Below are 22322 nucleotides of genomic sequence, written 5' to 3'. Positions count from 1 at the left end.
AAATATCATGATGTTCTGCTCAAATACCTAGAGTAAAAAAGAAACTTTTGGACCTGGTTATAAATTTAGAATGCTAGAACCATAAAAGCATAGGAAAGATTTCACAAAGTTATTTTTAATTTCAGGGAATAGAAAAGAATAAATATTCAACACAGAATTTAAAAATACTATTTTAGACCAGTGGTTTAACATTCTCCCCTCATTTACCTGGTCTCGTATTTAAACACACTTAAGAAAAAGCAGAAATCAATCACAGAAAAGAGAATTAGAATGTGCATCCTCAAGATTAGGAGAGACCCAACCCCAGTTTCCCATACATTCATATACACAAATACCGACGACCCGCCACACTGCTTTCCACAATGCCCTCACAAAATGTACATTCACCAGGAAGTTCAAAATGTGACCTTATTTGGAAATACAGTCTTTGCAGATGTAATTAGGTAAGATGAGGTCATACTAATTCGGGTGGGCTCTAAATCTAATCACTGATGTCCTTATAAGAACACAATGACAAGACCCACCCAGGGAAGACCCGCCATGTGAAGATGCAGGCAGAGATGGGAGATGGTATGTAAGTCATAGAACACAAAGGACTGCCACCAACCACCAGAAGCTAGGAAAAGACAAGGAAGGGTTCTTCTCTAGAAGCTTCAGAGAGCAGGGCCCCACCTGACACCTGGATTTTGAACCTCTAGCCCCTAGAATTGTGAAAGAATAAATATCGGTTATTTTAAGCCAACAAATTAGTGGCGATTTGTTAAAACAGTACTAGGAAACTAATATATCCATAAAAATACACACTTAAGAATATTGTTTTTCCATGATTTGTAATCTCTACTCCAAGTTTCCTTTTCACCACTTGGGAGTTCTTTGGTGAATTCAACCAATACCAACTAAGGTAGGCAGCAAGCTTTCCCAAATATGCCCTGATGCCCACTGTCTGCCAACAGTTGAGTTTATGACGTTCTTTTCCTTCGATAGTGTTTGAAGAAATAAATTCATCATAGACTCAAGTAACTCAATGAAGGTTAGGATGATAGTAACCAATTTTAAAGAAATTTATCAAATCAAACTTACATAAACTTACTAAAATGGCCCACTAGGGGCATTACTTACCCTCCAAGTGGTAAAAATAAATACCTCTTTCAAATGACTAATAGATCAACAACCAGGCATTACTTTTGTATAGAAAAACAGAGCTTTGACTATGCTATTTCCCCTCCCTTGGATATTAAGTAACGGAACTACACCCCTTACTCAAAAATACAAGTCTCTTCAAATCTAGCAATAAGAAAATGTGTTAATGTATATGTAAAATGGCATTCAAAATTAGATGTGGTCGCTCTAGAAAATTCAGGCATATACCTCTTCTAAAAAATGAAGGCACATCTTAATGCAGCCACAAAAATGGAAAAAATATTTTAAGTATAAAAAGCTTCAGAAAATTCCAATAGATCACAATTATAAAAATAATAGGAAGGAAATACATACTGAGCAATATAAGTGATTCCCATTTTATTCTTAGCATTTTGTGATTTTCTAGTTTTCCTACAATAAGCTTATACTATTTTTATAAGAAAAAAACAAAAAAAAACGTCATCCAGAAATTAGTCTTTTTTGTGTTAAGGGACTTCAATAGTAGCTAAAAGAGAATAAAAGACTTCAGAAACATAATAACCAAATGTAATATGGACTTTCTTTGGATTCTGATTCTAACAAATTAACCATAAAAAGACAATTTTGAGACAACTGGGATAATTTGAATATGCATACAGAATTTCATGATAACAACAAATTATGGCTCTTATATACAGTAAGAATAATAAGCACATGATTACATGATGGTATGTTTAAAAAGCTTATCAAAAAAATATACAGAAATGTTTACAATTAAAATAATTGATAGATTTGCTTTTATAAAGTCCATAGAGAAAATTGTGTCAGGAAGGGAAATGGCTGAAATGAATTAGCAAAATCTTGAGAACTGTAAATGCTGGAAATATATGAATTCACTTTACTATGCTTTCTATACATTAAGGTTTTCCATAATAAAAGGTAGAGAGAAAAAGAGAACCACTATCGCAGTGCTATCTGCCTCTTAACTTCATGTGGGACTTCCACAGGAAGCCCGTAAAATAGTTACATTTTTCTGAGAAATGAGACATAAGGTTGTCAAATATTTCTAGCTACTATATAGTTTGGGAGATACAATTCAGATTCTTCAGTGTAACCTCTGAGCTGTTTTCTGACATATGAGATTTACATAGTTTAAATTGGGACTCTGTTTTACTAATTACTGTTTTTCATTTTACAGAAATCTGTAAACAAAAAACTTAAAAAACATGAAAACTAAAATGTTTTTCAAAATCCCGTCACCTTATACATACAAACACAGCTTTCAATAAAATTTTGGTTTATAGCCTTCAAGTCTCTTCAAAATATAAAATCATACTGTACACTGAGTCTGTTATCCTGATTTTCCCCCTTAACATTCTAAAATAAGCATGTTCACATGTGATTACATACTTTCCATGCACATAATTTTTAATAGTTACATTGCATTCTATCCAGTGGTTTTATAACAATTTATTTAAATATCCCCTATAATATTAGGCTTTAGAGTTACATTAATAGAAGTAAAAAGGGAAAGCAAATGTTTACAAAAGAAAATAATTCCTGCTGCCATCACTTTAAAAACACAGAAAGGAAAGTTTTATTTCCTTACTGGTGTCACATGCATCTAGCTAATATGATAAAGTCATTCATAGTCACCTAAGATTATGTTGAACACATTGGCCTGGAATATGCTGCTAACAATATTTTCTTATATCTGAGAAGTGACTGTAAAATATTATGAGGGTAAAAGAATCACATGATATGTGATTAATCTGCCAGTTTTTCAGTTAGGGTACCTAATTAGAAAGAATGACTGCATTTCATGAGATAACTGCCATTAGTGGAAATAAATAGCATGGCAGTGATTTGCTGAAATTTAATTTCATATTGTATTCTGGGACTCATTAAAGCAAAACAAACATCAACAACAACAATAAAAATCAAGACATTATTTCAAGTAGAAATTCACTTTCTCAGAGATAATGCCCCATGGGGTAAACAAGAATCCATTTACAACATTTTATCTTCATTTGAGTACAAGATCTAAAAACCAATAACTATCTCTATGATGATAAAGTACAAAGCTTCATTTGTTTGAAGACTTAATTTGTTCAGATGAACCATTCCTGGTGACTCATCCTGATGACTGCTGCCAAGATTAACAAAGCTTAAAAAAAAAAAGATTCTGACTTCTGAAAGACACTGCCTCTAAATAAGATGGGGGTGGGAATCAATGAATAACAAGTGGACAAACAGGTGCCCTGTAAAACAATTAACCAAGCGAATTTACTTTAGACATTGTGAGACAGTACCATTAGGATATTAAAAAACTGGCCTTAAATACTTTTATAAATTTTATTAAACAGTAAATTCTAAGTGGTTCACTAAAAAAATAATATACAGAATAGGTGACCAAACTTTAAAAATTCAAAATGTAAATTTCTTCTAACCTACTTATACACAAAAATTACAATATAATGTGATGTAAGGCTAGACTATATAGGCTTTAAGTGAACTTCACTTATGAGATTACTTATCTAGCAATCTCAACTATACAGAATGCAGCTGGAATTGCAAAAGCCTTTTAAATACCCTAAAAAGATCTCAGTAAGCCCATGCACGAAAGCTCATTCTTGTTGCTATTCAGAGAGGGCTTCTCTCTTACTAGAGAATGTCTCAACTATACTACTAATACACCTACCACTTTGGCCATCTGATTTTCTTGTCCAGAGTTAAATTAGATGAGAGGAAGTAGGACTGCAAGGAAGCAGCCATGAGAGCAACAACTAAAGTATCAATCCATGAGGAAGAAGAAACAAATATGGAGTGCTAATTACCTGCAAGAAATCCTGAAAGATCTTTCATTCACTCAACAAATATTTATTCATGTTCATGATATGACTCTTACTAATCTAGATGCTAGGAAAACAGCAATTAATAAGATGGACAAAAGAATGTCCTACTCTTACAAAGTTTACATTTTCATCCAGGAAGACAGGTAATAAACAAGTAAAAAAATAAATAAAATACCACAATTGTTATGTCACTTGATCCTCAGAAGCCAGAAGCAGAATGTTCTCCTTTTAATTGTGATGTATAAAGTTGCCCAAGATCACAAGCCTACCAAGTGGCAAAGTAGGGACTGATCTCAGATCTCATTCCAAAGTGATACTCTTAACTTTTCTTCATAGCACTTGATCAGGGTATACAATTATATTTATTTGTGCAATTATTAGGTTGATATCATTTCTCCCTAACTAGACTGTGCTACGAGGACACAGACCACATCCCAATTTTTGTTGTTGTCCAACATCATATATGCAGTATGTATGTATGGAAAGATATATACACACATGCGCACGCACGCACACACCTCCACGATGTCCAATCCAATGCCTGCACACTGAAGTCATTCAGTAGGTATTTGTTAGCTATTACGTGAATTATTTTACAGATATACAACTATTAATCTTAATAGGTCCTGAGGATGTGGTCATAGTGATAAATCTGAATTATCAAAAAGAAAAGGAATTAAATCAGTATCATCCAAGAAGCAATGTGTAATATATTGTACTGAAACAATACTTTCCAAAGGGTTTATTTCAAAGTTTTTTGCACTTGAAATGAATCATCATTCCTCCTACTGTCTTGGGTATGTCTTTCCATAATACCATCTAGATTGTTCTTAAGGATTCTAGCACATGTTGGGTAATTTCTCTCTATTCACTATTTCTCTTGATTTAAGCTCACATAAAATTATTACATCGAAAGCAAACCACAACAGTGATGTGACAAGATATATACACTGTAGACTGTATTGGACCTTCATGTTTTTATTTTTCATTTGTTTGAAAAAAATGAAATTCCTCAAAAATAAACATTTACCTGAAGAATATTAGCACTAGGAATATTTGTGTTCCAGGAAATTTAAAGATAAAGAAATGAGATGTAAGAGAATAATGACTTGCTTAAGGTCACTAAATGTCCACAACAACAAAATGTAAAGTGTGTACTCCTATAACCACAAGTTACCCTAAAGCTACTGAATTATATATTAAAAAACAGTAATTGATTACAATAAACAAAAATTAAAAATTTGTGGGGAGGTGGAGGAAGAGATTAAATACCCCAAGATGGTCTTTTGAGAGATATGTTTTAGGTAACATGCGAATAAAGCCCAGTAGTGTAAGTGTGTTCACACTGAATTTTAGAGTACTTGATTTAATTACAGAATTCCATACAAACTAAGCAGACCAAAGACAAGATAGCAACTTTACATCTTCCAGGAGATGTGACTCATACCTGTATGATGAATGTCTTCAGTAATAGCTGGCCCATAAGTCTTTACATGCCCTCAAATCTTTATCTTAATCCAGGCCACTTTGCAGCATTTATTTTAAAAAGTAACAACAGTTTTATATCAATGACTAGTATGCTGCCCAATATATGAAAGAAATAATGAACCACATCTACAACTTTAACACATATTATGTCATTACATAAAAATATCAATGGCTAATATTTTTAGGCTTTTTCTATGTGGTAGGCATTGTTCTAAGAGTTTTATATAGACTATCTCATTTACTTCTTACACAAATATATACTGCATGTCTACTGTATGATAACCATATCTGGTTATGCAAGACATACACTAATTTTTAGTCAATGACCTGTTGAGCTGTATACTATATTTTAATAGACCCAACAAGTATCTTTTAAGATAATATGACTGTAGATAGAAACTGGATTAGAATGGAGACTGAATGATTGTTAAATGTTGGTTAAGACTTTATGAAATCTTTGAAACAGAGAGACTATAAATATTTGGACACCACAATGACTTTAAAAATGTATAAAGCAAATATATATATTATTTATCATAGTAAATTACTAAACTTCCTGTTACTCTTAAACATACTTTTGTCTATATCTACAAATATTCTGCAACTTCCTATTCTCGTACTGCTATTCTTAGTTTGACATTTGTACTAATTTACACATTTTAGTTGAGTAGGTGCCTCAAAACTTACAACTGAATATATGAGTACTTTTCAAGTTGTTGGGGCATTAAAAATACACTAGCGGAAAAGAACCTATGCAACCACTGTTCATAGCAGCGCTATTTACAATAGCCAAGCACTGGAAACAGCCTAAGTGCCCATCAGTAAATGAATGGACTAACACAGTGGTACAACTACACAATGTAATGCTACCCAGCAGAAAGAAAAAAGAAGGAACTCCTACTCTTTGTGACAGCATGGATGGAACTGGAGAGCATTACGTTAAGTGAAATAAACCAGTCCGTGAGAGATAAATACCATATGATCTCGCTTATTAGAGGAATCTAATGACCAAAATAAATTAATGAGCAGAACGGAACCAAGACATGGAAACAGGGAACAGTCTGATAGTTGCCAGAGGAAAGGGGGTGAGGGGAATGGTGAAAAGAAGGGGAAGGGAGTAGTCAAAGACCATGTATGCATGACCTGTGAACATGGACAACAGTATGGGGATTGACTGTGGGAGTGGGGGGTGGGCTGGGCAGAGGAGGGCAAGGGGGAAATATTGGGACAACTGTAACAGAACAAGAATAAAAAGAAAACTTAAGGAAATACACTATAGCTACTGATCCTTTTTTTTTTTTGCCATTCATTTGTTTCCACAAGCATGTTCGAATGCTTCATTAGAAGGCAGAACAGACATCCTAGATTAAGACAAATTTAACAGAAAAAGACAATGGCAAGGGTTATAAAATGAACAACTAGATAAGTTTTTATCACCAAATTTTATGGTAACATATTGAGATTTAATTCTTTGTTTATTTTTCAACAAATTAAATGTCATATTCCTACTTGTCTTAAAATTTTGATATTCTATGGTTATAATTTTAACAATGTGGGACAAGTCAAATTGTGCTCACAAGTTTAGGGTGAATAATGTCACTTAAATACATTTTCAGAACTATGACAACCATTGTACTTTCTAGTTAATCTTTTTGGAAGTATATAATTTGTACCAAATTTTTCTTAACTTTATATTGTAAGATATAAGATACCTACAAATAAATACATAAAATATTTATCTCATGTTTAACTTGTAAATATGATAATGTAATATCTCACCTTACTTCTCCCATAAACACAATTCAGGTCAAGAAACATTATCAGCAGCTAAGAAGATTCTTCCCCCACATGAACATTCTCTTCATACTTAACTTAGAATGATAGAAAGTTAAATCCATACTTTTAGCAGCCTCCTGAATAATTCAATGTCCTGAGAACAATTTAGATTCATTATCTTCCTCCTGATGTATATGCTATCGTTACCATGGACTTCTTTTTTTAACCCCGTTAAACACATTTTACTACTGTTTGTTCACATATGCCCATATAATTATTTACCATTGTATTTCTTTTTACACCTCAATGACCTGTCTGGGGTCATTGCTTTCTATTGCCTAGAGCATATCCTTTATGGTTATCATTAATTAGAGTCTACTAGATAAACTCTCTCCATTTTGATTGTCTGAAAACATTTGTTTCACATTCAAAATTAAAAGATGTTTTTCCTGGGTAATTTTCTAGGTAGACGGTTTATTTACTTATTTATTTTTTTGACACAAGGGAGATACAATTCCACTGTACTCTGGCTCCAATTACTACTCTTGAGAAGTCAGCTGTCAGTCAAATCATGGCTTCAATTAAGGCAATGTCTTCCTCTTCCCTGGCCTCCATTGTTGCTTTTAGATGTTCCATTGGTCTTTTTCCCCCCACGTTTTCTCTATATTTCTAATGGTAGATTTCTTTTTATTTGTCCTCCTTAGCAAATCTGGTTTAGCTTCCTGAATTTGGTGTCTTTCATTAAATAGGCAATTTTAAGCCAGAACCTCAACTATTGCCCCTGCTTCCTTCTCTATCTCATCTTCCAGTTCTCAAATTGAGTCTCATATTAGACCTGCTCAATATGGTCTCCACATTTTAAATGGCTTTTGTATTTTCCATTGTTTTATCTCTGTTCCTTCATTCTGGAATTTTCTTCTAATCTATCTTCTACATTACAGATTCTCTCTTCAATTGTGTCCACGTTGCTGCCAAACTCAGTAACTAAGCTTTTAATTTCAATATTTCAATATTTTTAGAAGTCTTATTTGGCTCCTTTTCAAATGTTTGCTATGTTGCTTTTATAGTTTCCTTCCTGAAGACATTTTCAAGCTTACTTTTAATTTCTAAAATCAGAACAAGTACTGTTTTTTAAATAATCAGTGTTTGACAATTCTAGTATCTGAAAACTTTATATGTTTTTGCTGTTATTTACTCTTTATTCTCAGTCTTATTACTCTGTTTCCTCACATGTTTGATTATATGTTACTGTGGGCTAATCACTGACCTTGAAAAATTATTCCTGATAATTTCCTGGGGCTAAGAAAGAAGGTGCTTTTTTCCAGAGAGAGTCTGCATTTGCCTCTGCCATCTAAATCATTTTTAAACTAGGGACTCTTTGGATGACTCCACGATGCAAATTTGGACTGAAAGCTCCATGTGAAAGTCCGTACCATGGTCAGAGCATCTCAAAGGCAGGTTTGCTTTTTTCTTTTATCTTCTGCTTTGCTCAACAGCGAGAAAGATCTTCCCAGTGGTACCCAAAGGGTGGGGCAAGAGAAGTAGTTTACTTTCTGATTACGTTTACTGCAAGGGTGTAGCCTTGGAGGAGGGTTGTCCCAGCTAAATATGGGAAGAATTTCATTTCATCTCTCTACCACAGGCAAGGCCATGCTTCCTCTAAACCCACAAACTATTAAAATTTCATTTGATTTTTCTGGACTTAGCTTTGATTTCTCTCTATCTGAGAAGCTGTCAAAATCTTAATTATTTCAGAATCTGGCCTCAGACAAAATGAGATTGCTGTGCTTTGCTTAGTTTTCTGAATGCTTGTTTTTTCTGAGCTGGTGGCTTAGAAATATCATTAACAACATTCAATAATTTCTCATTTTCAAAATAAACAATAAAATATTCTTATACAATCCAACAATTCCATTTCAGGGTATATATCCAAAAAATTAAAAATGGGGACTCATACAAATATTTGTATTCATAATAGTCAAAAGGTGAAAGCAACCTGAATGTTCATCCAAGGATCAATGAAAAATCAAAATGTGGTCTAAACATAAAATACTATTCAACTTTAAAAAGAAAGGGAATGTTAACACATGCTATAATATGCATTAACCTTGATGACATTATACTAAGTGAAGCAAGCCGGTCACTATGTGATTTCACTTACATGCGGCACCTAGTCAAATTCATACAGACATAAAGTAGAATGGGGGTTGCCAAGGACTGGAAATAAGGAAAAATGGGAAGTTATTATTTTATGGGTGTTTCATTTCAGGAAGATGAAAAAATTTCTCAAGATGAATGATTGTCATTGTTGCACAACAACATGAATGTACTTAATGCCATTAAACTTAAAAATGGTTAAAATGGTAAACTTTATGTTACATACATTTTACCAGAAGTTTGAAGAGTTTTATTCAAATGATGAATTTTCTTACCTTCACATTTACTTAAATACACAAAATGAATAGTGTTCATATGCTTAATAGGGACATCTTCAGAAAGTGCTTTGTGTCAAGTCTGAATACTATTAAACAGACTGAGCTGTGACTCTTGAAAAGCTTTGAGTATGAAAGACATTTTCTTCATATATAATTATATGTAAAGAAAACAGTAACAACATACTGGAAAAATAGCAAGATACAAGAAACAAAACTAGGCCTCAATTCGACATTACTCACAGGGTCAAAAGGCTCATAAATAGATAAATTTCACATTGTTTCAACATAGATACCTTTAAATAAAGCTTTTTCATATTATTATAATATATGACTATCTCTTCAATTCATTTTCAAAATCTATGGTAATATCCCCAAATGTCAATAAGGTAAAATAATCTGTTAAATTTGTAGATTTTTCACTACTACGCATTTATAACTAGTTTTACCAATATCAATTAAGTATTATTTAGGGGTTTTAAAAAACCCTTAGAAACCACATAATATCATTCTCCAGGGATGGGCTGCCCATGCTACAATAAAAGGTGGTGGGTGGGAAGTACAAAAAGAAGAAATAGTATTTCACTTGTTAATGTCTATCCAAATGTTTGCCTAACTCCTCCAACTCCATTTCCCACTCTTAACTGTGCTATAACCAACCACTTTATAAACAACTACCTCTACACCTATCTTAATCTCTTCTATGCCACCCTGAAGAATATATATTTTCTCGTGTCATAAGGTCCCTTTATCATAACTTTGTGATATGTATTTCTACATTCTCCATCTCTAGCTCTTTCCCTTCCCTTTATTTTAATAAAGTTACTTACATTTCTCCCATCTCAAAAAGAAAAATAAATACCTTACTTGACCTTGTACATCCATTCTACTTTATAGTCTACAGTCAAGCAGCCGTGAAAGTATAATCTCAATTCCTTCTCTCTACTTCATCTCCATCCTCATCTTTACTAACCAGCTCTTACTGCTTTCTCCAGCATGCCACTACACTGCTCTCACTAAGGTCTCAATTTATACCTGACTGACCAAGAGACATTTTTCAGCACCTTTCTCTGGCATCTGACGCAAACACAACATCTTCTCAAAATTTTCTGCTTTTCATTCAGTTTTTACTGTCTTATCTGAAATATACTCCAGTTTCAATGTTCCTTGTTAAATAGATTTGTTTTTATGGTATATATTTTATGGCATATATTATCACAAATAGAAGTTTTACAAAAATGCTAAGACCAGGAGTATATCCCAAATCTTTTGTTTCATACAGCAGTTTGCTGGTTATCTGGCAACAAAGGTTTAAAATTTGCTCACCTTCTCTTTGATGAAAAGTAGCTATATTTTATTTTCTAGCAAATGTTAGAGAATAAAACAATCTTTCCTTGAAGGGAAACATAATATTTTGATAACAAATATGAAAATAAATTCTTTCTGAAAGAAATGTTTTACATAATTTTGAAAAAATGTTGATTGTTGCTAAACATAAATTACTAAGAAAAAATTAGTAAGATTAATTAAATCACATATCAGCACATTTCAAAAAATAAAGAACCAATTTTTCTCTGCTTTTCATTCTTTTAAACAAAGGATTTTAGTAGGCTTTGAACCTGTCAAAAAACTCTCTAAAATAAACCTTCTAAATAGTTTATAAGAACAAATGCTTGACATCAGGAAAGATGGCAATTACCTCCTGATTTCAACAAGGCCATTTTAACTATTAGACAAAACTGAGAAAGTATGATTTAGTAAACATAGCCAATTTTACATTTCTTTCATTTGGATATATGTATCTTTACTAAGTATCTTTTTCAACTATGACAACTGTTAAAAATAAAATATTCAAATAAGTCACATAATACCATTATGACTGTATGATATTTTAAATAATTACATGGTTCACCTACTAGAGTACAAGTAATTTAAAAGTAATATCTTCATCTTCTTTATCTTTGTATCCCTAGGAGGTTGACTATATAGCATAAAATAAATAGTTATGCAATGAATGCTTTGTAAATGAATGACCAGTTATACAGGCGAGTAAGTTAAAATGTACACACATTCACACACATCCCTAAGTATATGTGTAATACCTAGTTAAGTAAATAAAATATTACCTAAAATAGGTAGGCCCATATCACAATGCACATACATCAATGCACATACATCAATTTGATAGTATTTAATGGCTCAACTTATAATTATGATTTCTTAATTAGGATATGTTCTTATAAATAAATATACCATAGTTTTCTTATGGTATTATGTGAGTAACATGTGAGAATTTTTACTTTCAAAGTGAGTCATAGGTGATATAAGGAATGAATATAAAGTCAACAAAAAAGTAAACCAAAACTAATTAAAAAAACTAATGACCCAGTATATGTAAAACTGTAAAAGTATTAAATATTAGACTTTTAAAATAAGCTAGAACTAAAAATCAAATAATAGGATTTCTACGTTAAGACTTGGTTTAGATTCACCAGTCTCATTAAGAATGTGATAGCCATTTAACATAATTTTCACCATAGTCTAAATATTCCTTTCAAGTTATATTTTAAAAATTTATTAATAATCATACAATTATTAATATAAAAATTTCCCAACACTCAATTATACTTAGTCCTCTATAGTGGTTAAAGCAAAGATGTCCACATTATTGAACATTATTATTGGAAAAATAGTAGATGAAGCAACAAAACTATATTCTATTAATATCTTTAATTATAATTTCATCTTTGAAAGGAAAAACTCAAAGAGAAAAATAAGCAAAATAAAAGTACAAATGCTATTCCCCCCAAAAATCAGGATTTTGTATATTTATATATCATGTAACATAATAAATTGTTACTGTTCTAGGAATTATATTAATTACATGTGGAAAAAAATTCACCTTATAAATACTGAGACACAAAATGGCTGTGTAAACCTTAATTGAATTTTATGAATATTTATCATTCTTCTATACCCAAACCATATCTAGAATCTTTTGTCTCAAAATGCATTATAAGGGCACTATGGAGCTTAAGAATATAAAATGTACCAAATGGAAGATGTATTAAATAAAGCAGTAATCTGTAGCATATGGTATCATTGTTTTTCTTTTTATAGAAACATTATAAAACTTCCTGGAAAGCTGTCTCCCTTGTTCTCAGATTTATACTTACCTTAATTATATATGTTTGATGTTATCTAAAAATATATCTATGGTCTACTGATAGTACTCTAATAGTGCTTAAGAAAGAAAAAAAGCTGTAATACTTAAAAAACAACAAAACAAAAAACAAAATAAAAAAATACGTGAAGGCAAATTTGGAAGCAAATTTACCCCATTGATACCTACCTCCTGGAAATGCCATTGGCCAGACATTTATGGCTACAGGATTTGGAGGAGAGGGGTGATGAAGTTGGGGACAAGTTGAGAGGGGCAATCAAACTGTTGATGATTTCAGTCAACTGTGCACTCTGCAAGAAAACAGTCAACTGCTAAGCAAGAAATGTGAGTTAAATCGACAGCCTTTTAGTGTCTATTAAATGCTTAATTTCTCATGGAACAAGTAAGTGTTCATATTTTATAGTAAATACAGGTTTGGGCAAAAAGTAGGTTTACAGAAGTGGGTATGTGAAACAGTTTATTCTTGTATTATTATTTAATAATAATTATATTACTTTTGATACAAACTATTGCAAAACCTACTTTTGCCCACCCTTATACATGTATTTTAAACTACAAAAATGATTTAGACAGCTACTCATATTTCTATTTCTTACATGTAAATTTACACTTTAAAGTACTACTCCTTTTTCATATCCTTTTTTGTTACAGTTCCTTTATCTACTCATCCTGTTCTCTAAAACATTTGAAGTCAGCTAACAGCATCTAATAATACTTCCTTTGAGGCAGCAAAATTAATAACAAAAATCCTAGCTGTAATTTACTAAGTGTGTACTATGTGCCAGGCACTATATTAGCCACTAGAATATTTCTAATTGTTACAACTAACCTACAAAGTACATAATATTAGAACTTCTGATAATACAATATATAAGGTCAATTACAGATGAGGAAATCGAAGCAAAGAGAGATTAAGCCACTTGACCAAGGATTATAAAGTTGATAAGAAATGGAGCTCTGATTCAAATTCAGGCTGGACTTTCATGCTACTTTGTTTCTTACTATTTTTTCTAATTCAAAATTATCTAGGTTTTTTTTTAGGTATCTAAAATTTCCCTTTATCCTAAGCTTAAATATATGTAGTATGTTTGTAATGTGTAATGAATATTAAATAATTCTCAAAACAATCATCTGAAATAACTAATAAACACAGAGCACACCAATAGAAACTGTACCAAAAAAAATGACGACAACTATTAACTACATATATAGTCTATGTTCATTATTTTAAAAAGGAAAGCAGGGAGAGATTTAAAAAATAAAAAGAATATCACCTGTAATCACATGCATAGAGAAAGCCATTGCAATATTTTGGTGTATATTCATACCTCTACAGTAAGTGTCTGAGCACATGTGAGCGTTAGTGTATATACAACATGTGTGCGTATGCACACACCCTCCCTTTGAATTAAATCATGACACATCAATTTCCTAAAACTTGGTTTTCTCACTTCATATCATGTGACTACATTTTTAAAAATCCATAGACCTATTCCATCATTTTATTAATGTAAGATATTCTACTATACAGAGTAGAGGTAAATGAAATAATTATTTTTAAACTCTTCATTTGTATGAAACTAACGACATGCTATTAGAAATAATAAGATTCAAGAATACTAAATCTAAAATTTGAATTCTTCAAAAAATCTTTTTTGAAAAATGCCTTGAAATGTTTTCACCATTTATTTTCTTGAAAAATAATGCATACTTAATAACTTTATATTTAAAATTACTACTCATTTTTAGATTGAAGCTCATATTCAAAATTAACAATACACATCAATTCTTTATCCAGTAATCAAGCATTTATTGGTTTATTCATGCAAAGAAATGTACAGAGTGTCTATTTTCCAGTCTGAAACACTGACATACTCTTTTCTGCCTGCAAAAATATCATCCAAAATATTCTAAGCCACTGGAGGTCACTGGTCAGATATGTCTGAACACGTGGCCCAGAGGAACAACATTACAACCAACCCTTACTTAGATTTACCCTAACAACCATCCCACTTCAGCCCAATAAATCTCATATGTTTGAGACCATATTTGGGATAGTGAAAATTTATTAGGAACTTACTCAACGTTCTATTTACATGATCATTTATTTGCACAAATATTAGTGAAGAAAAGTATATTGTTTCACTCCACTTTACATGATCATGTTTATGAAAGCACCCATATTCCAATATTACCTTTCACTAAAAATCTGTCAACAAATTATTCAAATAATCATTGATCATTCAGATTTACTAGGTGAAAGCAGTGTTCTTTCCCTGTGAAAGAAGTTCAGTGATAAGGAATTTTGTTTGAAAAAAAGATTTTTCCACCCTAGTATAAATGAGTTATCATCCTCTGGCTATTACTAATTAATACCTTACATATTATATTTAAATAATCTTAATTAAATCAATAATATAATAGATACCAGTCATATACTAAGTATTTGAATTGTATTTAATGTCAGATTGCCAACTTTAACAACCCATACCCCAAGGAGACGCACATTTATTTAAACAGTATAACTTAGAAGTCGTTTCATGCCACTCACACTGTGCTCTTCTCATTACCTGTTTCTCTATGTTGCGAAGAAGCAGTGTAGGGCTACTTGGTGACATTTCAAAATCCTGTTCTGGTAAAGGGTCTTGACTCTCTTGGGGAATCTGAGGGTTCCTTGCAATATTTAATGAAGTTGCTTGGTCTGCAAATTGTATTTGTTTTTTCAAAGTGTCTTTTGGAAGTTGACATTCTTCTAGGATCACTATCCCCTAGGCAAACGGCAATTAAAGAGTTGAAATCAAAACAAATTGACTGCTAAATTAACCTTAATGTTATAATGCACTTGAAACCATGCTTCTTATTACCCCTTGGAAATTAGAGAATACACACTTGAAAGTAGTTTTAAAAATAGACTGATTTAAAACATGTGCAGCTAAAATAACATGTATGCCTGATGGATTGAGCCTGTAAAATACTGTCATAAATTATATACATACAGTTATTGTCTTATTGGTTTTAGTTACTAGCATTAAAAGTGTGACATGTTTAGAATAAAGCTGAAGGCTTATATGCAGAATATGAACATTTCAGACTGAAATTTAGAACATTTCCTGATTTAATCTTATGATACTTTGGTTATTAGCCTCTCCATTTGAGTTTTATATTTGAGCACTCCCATTTTCATAAATTAAAATACCAAATTTATAAACATCCAACAACAATCTAACATTACATTAACTCCTTTCAGAGCCCTGTGAGGACAGGCCCCGAGCCTGCTGCTGCCAGTCAGTGACCATGGGCAGGAATGGTCACTGACCATTGAGAAAAAGGACTCTCCGGGCCAAAGTTCTTGATGTTTAGGGTGAGCTTATAATAAAGACACAAGCTGTTGACGTCGATGGGGTATTTTCTGAAATGTAAGTAATCAAAGGAGTAAGTGGGGATCTAGCTTCCTCTACACACACACACACACACACACACACACACACACACACACAGTATTTTTCAGACCCAAATGTAAGGGAAAGGTGCATCTTACAGTCCAAAAAAAATTGGTGCTTTTCCTTCAAATGGCTAGCTAAACTTTCTCCCACATTTCCCAGCTGGTTCACTCCAACTGCTATCACCCTTAGGCCTCTCAGAGGGAATGGGAACAGGAGAGAAAGGGGGAAAGGAGTGTGCAAATAAGATCTTAATGATTTTATAGTTAGTTCTCACCACAAAACTTCTTCCCTTTCTACTCTTTTTTTTAGCCCCTGTGAAGAATAATACATGTTATTATATAATATGTAGTAGATGTAGATTTTTGCAAAATGCCAAAAAGCCCCTACAGGCTAGTTGAAAAGGTATTAAATGCTTCATGTGGTTAAAATATTATATTCTTGAAATGAAAAACAGACTAACACATTAATGTAAATATCAATATTTCAAAATGGAACAAATTAAATGACTGCTGTGGGTCAGCTTACATCACGTATGAGTGCTACTTATAGGATGAAAACTGCCTATGGAGTATAATATGCTATGTATGAGTAGTTCAGTTTATACTACAGTGACTATAAACCTGTACAATGAACACAGTCATGTTGTTAAACATACATTTTATGATTTTGTAGTAATATATACCTTGACACTTGGTAAAAGTAACAGATAAATTCTTGTTTTTATTTATTTATTTATAAATATATTTTATTGATTATGCTGTTAACATTTGTCCCATTTTCCCTTTTATTTCCCTCCACCCTGCACACCCCCTCCCACCTGTATTCCCCCCTTTATTCTTATCTATGGGTCCTACATGTAAGTTCTTTGGCTCCTACATTTCCCATACTATTCTTAACCTCCCCCTGTCTATTTTCTACCCACCATTTATGCTTCTTAAATGGTAGGTAGCTCTATACCTCTTCTCCCTCTCTCCCCTTCCCTGTCCGCTGCTGAGAACCCTCCACGTGATCTCCATTTCTGTGATTCTGTTCCTGTTTTAGTTGTTTGCTTAGTTTTGTTTTTGTTTTTGTTTTTAGGTTCAGTTGTTAATAACTGTGAGCTTGTTGTCATTTTACTGTTCGTATTTTTTACCTTCTTTTTCTTAGATAAGTCCCCTTAACATTTCATATGGTGAGGGCTGGACAATGATGAACTCCTTTAACTAGACCTTATCTGGGAAGCACTTTTTCTGCCCTTCCATTCTAAATGAAAGCTTTGCTGGATAGAGTAATCTTGGATGTAGGTCCTTGCCTTTCATGACTTCAAATACTTCTTTTCAGTCCTTTCTTGCTGCAAGGTTCCTTTTGAGAAATCAGCTGATAGTCTTACAGGAACTCCTTTGTGGGAAACTCTCTCCTTTCCTCTCGCTGCTTTTAAGATTCTCTCCTTATCTTTAATCTTGGCTAATGTAATTATGATGTGGCTTTGTGTGAGCTTCCTTGAATCCAACCTCTTTGGGACTCTCTGAGCTTTCTGGACATCCTGGAATCTATTTCCTTTGCCAGATTGGGGAAGTTGTCCTTCATTATTTGTTCAAATAACTTTTCAATTCCTTGCTCTTCTTTTTCTCCTTCTGGCACCCCTATGATTCGGACGTTGGAATGTTTGAAGTTGCCCTGGAGGTTCCTAAGCCTCTCCTCATTTTTTAAAAAATTCTTTTTTCTTCATTCTGTTCTGGCTGAATTTCTTCCTTCTGCTCCAAACCGTTGATTTGAGTTCTGGTTTCCTTCCCATCACTGTTGGCTCCCTGTACATTTTCCTTTATTTCACTTTGCATAGCCTTCATTTTTTCCTCTAATTTGCCACCATATTCAAGCAATTCCATAACCATCCTGATTACCAGTATTTTGCACTCTGTATCTGATAAGCTGGCTATCTCTTTGTCACTTAGTTGTAATTTTTCTGGAGCTTTGATCAGTTCTTTCATTTGGGCCATTTTTTTTTTGTCTTGATGCACCAGTTACATAGTGAAGGACAGAGCCTTAGGTGTTCACCAGGGCGCAACCCACGTCGCTGCCTCGTGAGGCAGTATGGGGGGGCAGGATCTGAGAGGGAACAATGGTGCTTGCTCCATTCTCTGCTGGTTTTCAGTCATTTCCCCCTCTTCCCACAAGCAAAGTGGACCCTTCTGGTGCTGATTCCCATGTGGGTGGGTTTGTGTACGTTCTAGGGCCCTGTGGGTCTCTCCAACGAACTCTCCTGTGAGGCTGGGAGTCTTTCCTGGCACCTCAATTTCCACAGGTGTTTTCAGTCAGCAGTTTGAGGCTTTATTTCCCTGCGCTGGAACCCTGGGTTGCTTGGTCTGTCTTGCTCCTGAATTGTTCCTCCCGGTTTATCTGCACGCGAATGTGGGACCACCAGCTCTGCCAGCTGCTGCCTCGCTGTCCGCCAGCCTCCAGCTCACCCATCCCAGCCCTCCAGCCTCCGCCTTGCTGCAAGTCCTCTATGCCAAGCTGCCTGTCTCCGCACCTCCTACCAGTCTGGGTGAGTGTTTCTTCTTTAACTCCCGTGTTGCTGGACTTTCATACAGTTTGATTTTCTGGCAGTTCTGGTTGCTTTTGTTTTTAAATTTGTTGTTGTCCTTCTTTTGGTTGCACAAGGAGGTACAGTGTGTCTACCTACACCTCCATCTTGGCCAGAAGTCACAAAAAATCAAATTCTTATTTTTATTTATACTTACAACAATGCAAGTAACTTTAAAAAGTAAAGGGGATCCAATTTTTAATCCCATCTTAATGATCATTTTCCTAATATGCAGAAATATGGCTGTCAAGAAATCTAAAAAACATGTACTTAAAAGAAGTTTATTTGATATTTAAAAAATTAAATTAGACTTGATAAATATGTATCATTTGTCCATTCAAATTTGTACAAGTCTCTTATTAAGTTTTTTGCAAGTACCTCATGCAAAAGAAATACAAGTTTTTACCATATCAATTTAACTGTAATTCTCTTTGGTTTGATTAGTTTATATTATGTGCCAGGCTCTGTGAATTAGCCTGATTTCATAATCCCTAGTTATAATATATTTCTACAGAAAAACTGATTCTTAAGTTCAAAAGCCCAATTTATAAACTGTTAAAATACTACACTACCTTTTTTATAAGTAGGGGCCCTAATATAGTTAGTTCAATGAAGAACAGTATTTTTAAAATTTAACTGGGGAGAGACTCATAGCCAACTTCATAATCTATTTTTCCCTTAAACTACTGCCCTGGATGAAACTCTCACAGTGTGAGGAGAACAGACCATGACTCTTCTCTGTCATGGCTGAGAAGACAGAACAGGGAAGAGGAGTGCATCCTCTGGAGACACTGCAGAGACAGTTTCTGTTCTTAAAAACCAGAAAAAGAACATGTGTGTTGGGTCATCACCATGTACACTTCGAATATCTTTTAATTTCATTTGTCAACTATACCTCAATAAAACTGAATTTTTAAAAATCAGGAATAGTCTAATGATAGATAAAACAAGTCAAATAACAAAGATATGAAAACTCTTTAGAATTACGGATTGAGATAACTGAGACAAGTGAAAACTCTAGCACGAGAAGAAAGCAAATCAACTTCCCCAGAGGAAACAACTGTTTCTGATAATAACACTAGAGAGGTCCCCACCCCAACTCCCAGGGTCTTCCTAGAAGAGACATAATGTGAAAAAAAGAAACAATTGTCTTAGCAACATCTTTATTATTTATATAAAGTCATCGAGACTAATTTTAAGCAAAAAACTTAAATAAAAATTTTAAAACACAAGAAATGTACAATTTAAAATGTAGAAGACCCTATTACAGGATAACAAACAAAAATGTAAAAGAAAGACCATAGCTAGCCTCTCAACCAAGAATAACTATTTAAAAATTTTTTGTAAATGTGAGAAGAAGCTGTTGTCTTACTGAACAGCTAAAGTAGAGAAAAGGAGAAATATGCAAGTTGTAATGTGTTACAAAGCTGTTACAAGAACAAAGAAGAGATGTTAATATCTGCTTTCCTCTTCCTAAAAATTTTTTAAAAATTTAGGCCACCTGGAACCTGTTAAACAGAGGGCAAATGACAGCTTAAAGACCTAACACTACTAGTAAATCTATTATGTGTGTTTCCTGCACTTAATTAAACAGACTATTTATAAAAGAGTATCTATCAATCTCTTTCCCTTCCCCTTATCTCTGATTTAACCTAGAAGAATATTTTTCATTCCTTTCAAGATATATTAAACAGAAAGTTTCTGTCCACTCAAAATAATCACTATTCTCAATGCTTTTTTTCCTTATAATAACTCAAGAAGCTGTAAGAGCAAAGAAAGCACTTATTTTCCTATTAAGTATAACAGCAGCTCAACTACATGGAGGACAAATAAGCAATTAAATATCTTAATTCCTAAGAAATGTAAGAAGAAAGTATCAAAATAAATATTGTATTTCAAGAGCATAATTTTAATGACATTTTCCATAAAACAAATATAATGTCATTCTTAAGAGAACAAATGGCCACATATACATCTAGCCTAAACCAAGATAAATGTAAAGCCATATAAATTTTTATTTATTGATTGATTTTAGAGAGAGAGAGAGAGAGGGAGGGAGGGAGGAAGGGAGAAAGAGGGAAAATAGAAGGGAGAGAGGGAGAGGGGAAGGGGGAGAAAAAGAGAGAGAGAAAAATATCAATTTATTGTTTCACTTATTTATGCATTCATTGTTTGATTTTTTTGTATGTGCCCTGACTGGGGGTCAAACCCACACCACACCCTTGACGTAACAAGCCGACACTCTAATCAACTCAGGTACTGGCCAAGGCAGGCCATATAAATTATTACTAGGCAGTTTACATTTCTTTCCTTAAAATTATTTAATAGATATAAACATATAATCAAACTTTTAAAAATGTTTAACAATTATATAGCACTGCATAAAACAAACAGAATATTAAATATATTTTCCCAAGTCAAAGCAGTATAAACTAGACTGTCTAGATTCAGACATAAAAGTTAGTAATCAATTTAACTGGAAACCCACTTTCTTGGAAATTTGTAAGTTGTTTTAAACTTGAATTATTCTTAAAACTCCTTTTACTATATAAAATGCTTGGGATATATCCTTTCAAGAACGTGATCAAAGAGCAGATATTTGGTGATCTTCAAAGGACTGGGAAATCACTACAACTGAAGGCCCCAGTAGAGACAAAATTACAAATGAGAAACAGTTGCTATAGTAATTGAATAGGAAACTTCCATCAGGAAACTATTCTTGAACATAGTGCCCTCAAATCCAGCTGATAGAACCAGTCAGACCAAAGTTTTATTTCTGTCCTTCTACCCACCTTCCTACAGAAATCACCACCAAATTCTAAAATGCATTAAACGATATTTCATTACTGTCTACCTTCCTCTCCTGTCCTTGCACAATTCATACTTTCTGCTCCAAGCTATACTACTATGTTATTCCTAAAAAAAAAAATTGTTTTTTGCCTTCAAACCTTTAAGAAATGCCCTTTTCTATTTTCTAGTTCCATTGATTCATTGAGCAAACTATTATTTATCCTCCAAAGTCATACTGAAGCATCAACTCTTTACTGATGTTTTCTCTGACCTGCTAACCTCTAAAATAAGAGTTAAGTATTCTCTCTATGCCACTTCTGTATGTTATTAAAAACATGTTATCACTCCACATATTAGATTACTTGCAACTATCCAGCTATGTGGTCTAATTCTCCTACCAGAAAATAAACTCATGATAAAGCTTAAACATTATTAATCTTTATTTATGTGTAGACCATAGATGGGGTTGGGCTAACCACATGGTTCAAAAACTTTCCTTCACAGCTTTTTCTTTTCAGACCAATCACAGTTAATACTTACAGTATTATCTCCATTACAATATTTTTTCCACATTTTTGCCATGTAGAATAGTTTCCCAGAAAAACAAATTATAAAGAGATATTTAGCAATATTTAGATCCATGGAATTGCAAAAGAACTCTTTATGTTATTG

At 33.1% G+C, this 22322-nt stretch overlaps 1 protein-coding gene across 4 annotated transcripts in view; it reads right to left on the bottom strand.

Annotated features, from left to right (window-relative positions):
- The window catches only part of KANSL1L (KAT8 regulatory NSL complex subunit 1 like), a 112873-nt gene that overhangs the window by 51654 nt on the left and 38897 nt on the right, over positions 1-22322 (bottom strand). For all 4 annotated transcript variants that reach the window (XM_036022908.1, XM_036022907.1, XM_036022906.1 and 1 more), the window contains exons 4-5: positions 15425-15622; positions 13023-13144 (exon numbers count right to left, since the gene is read on the bottom strand). In XM_036022908.1, the coding sequence (XP_035878801.1) occupies positions 13023-13144; positions 15425-15622 (320 nt within the window). The remainder of the gene's footprint in view (positions 1-13022; positions 13145-15424; positions 15623-22322) is intronic.

Source organism: Phyllostomus discolor, chromosome 4 (genome assembly GCF_004126475.2).
Source record: "Phyllostomus discolor isolate MPI-MPIP mPhyDis1 chromosome 4, mPhyDis1.pri.v3, whole genome shotgun sequence".
In the NCBI taxonomy this organism is placed as follows: Eukaryota; Metazoa; Chordata; class Mammalia; order Chiroptera; family Phyllostomidae; genus Phyllostomus; species Phyllostomus discolor.
This window is presented reverse-complemented; position numbering and strand designations above follow the sequence as displayed.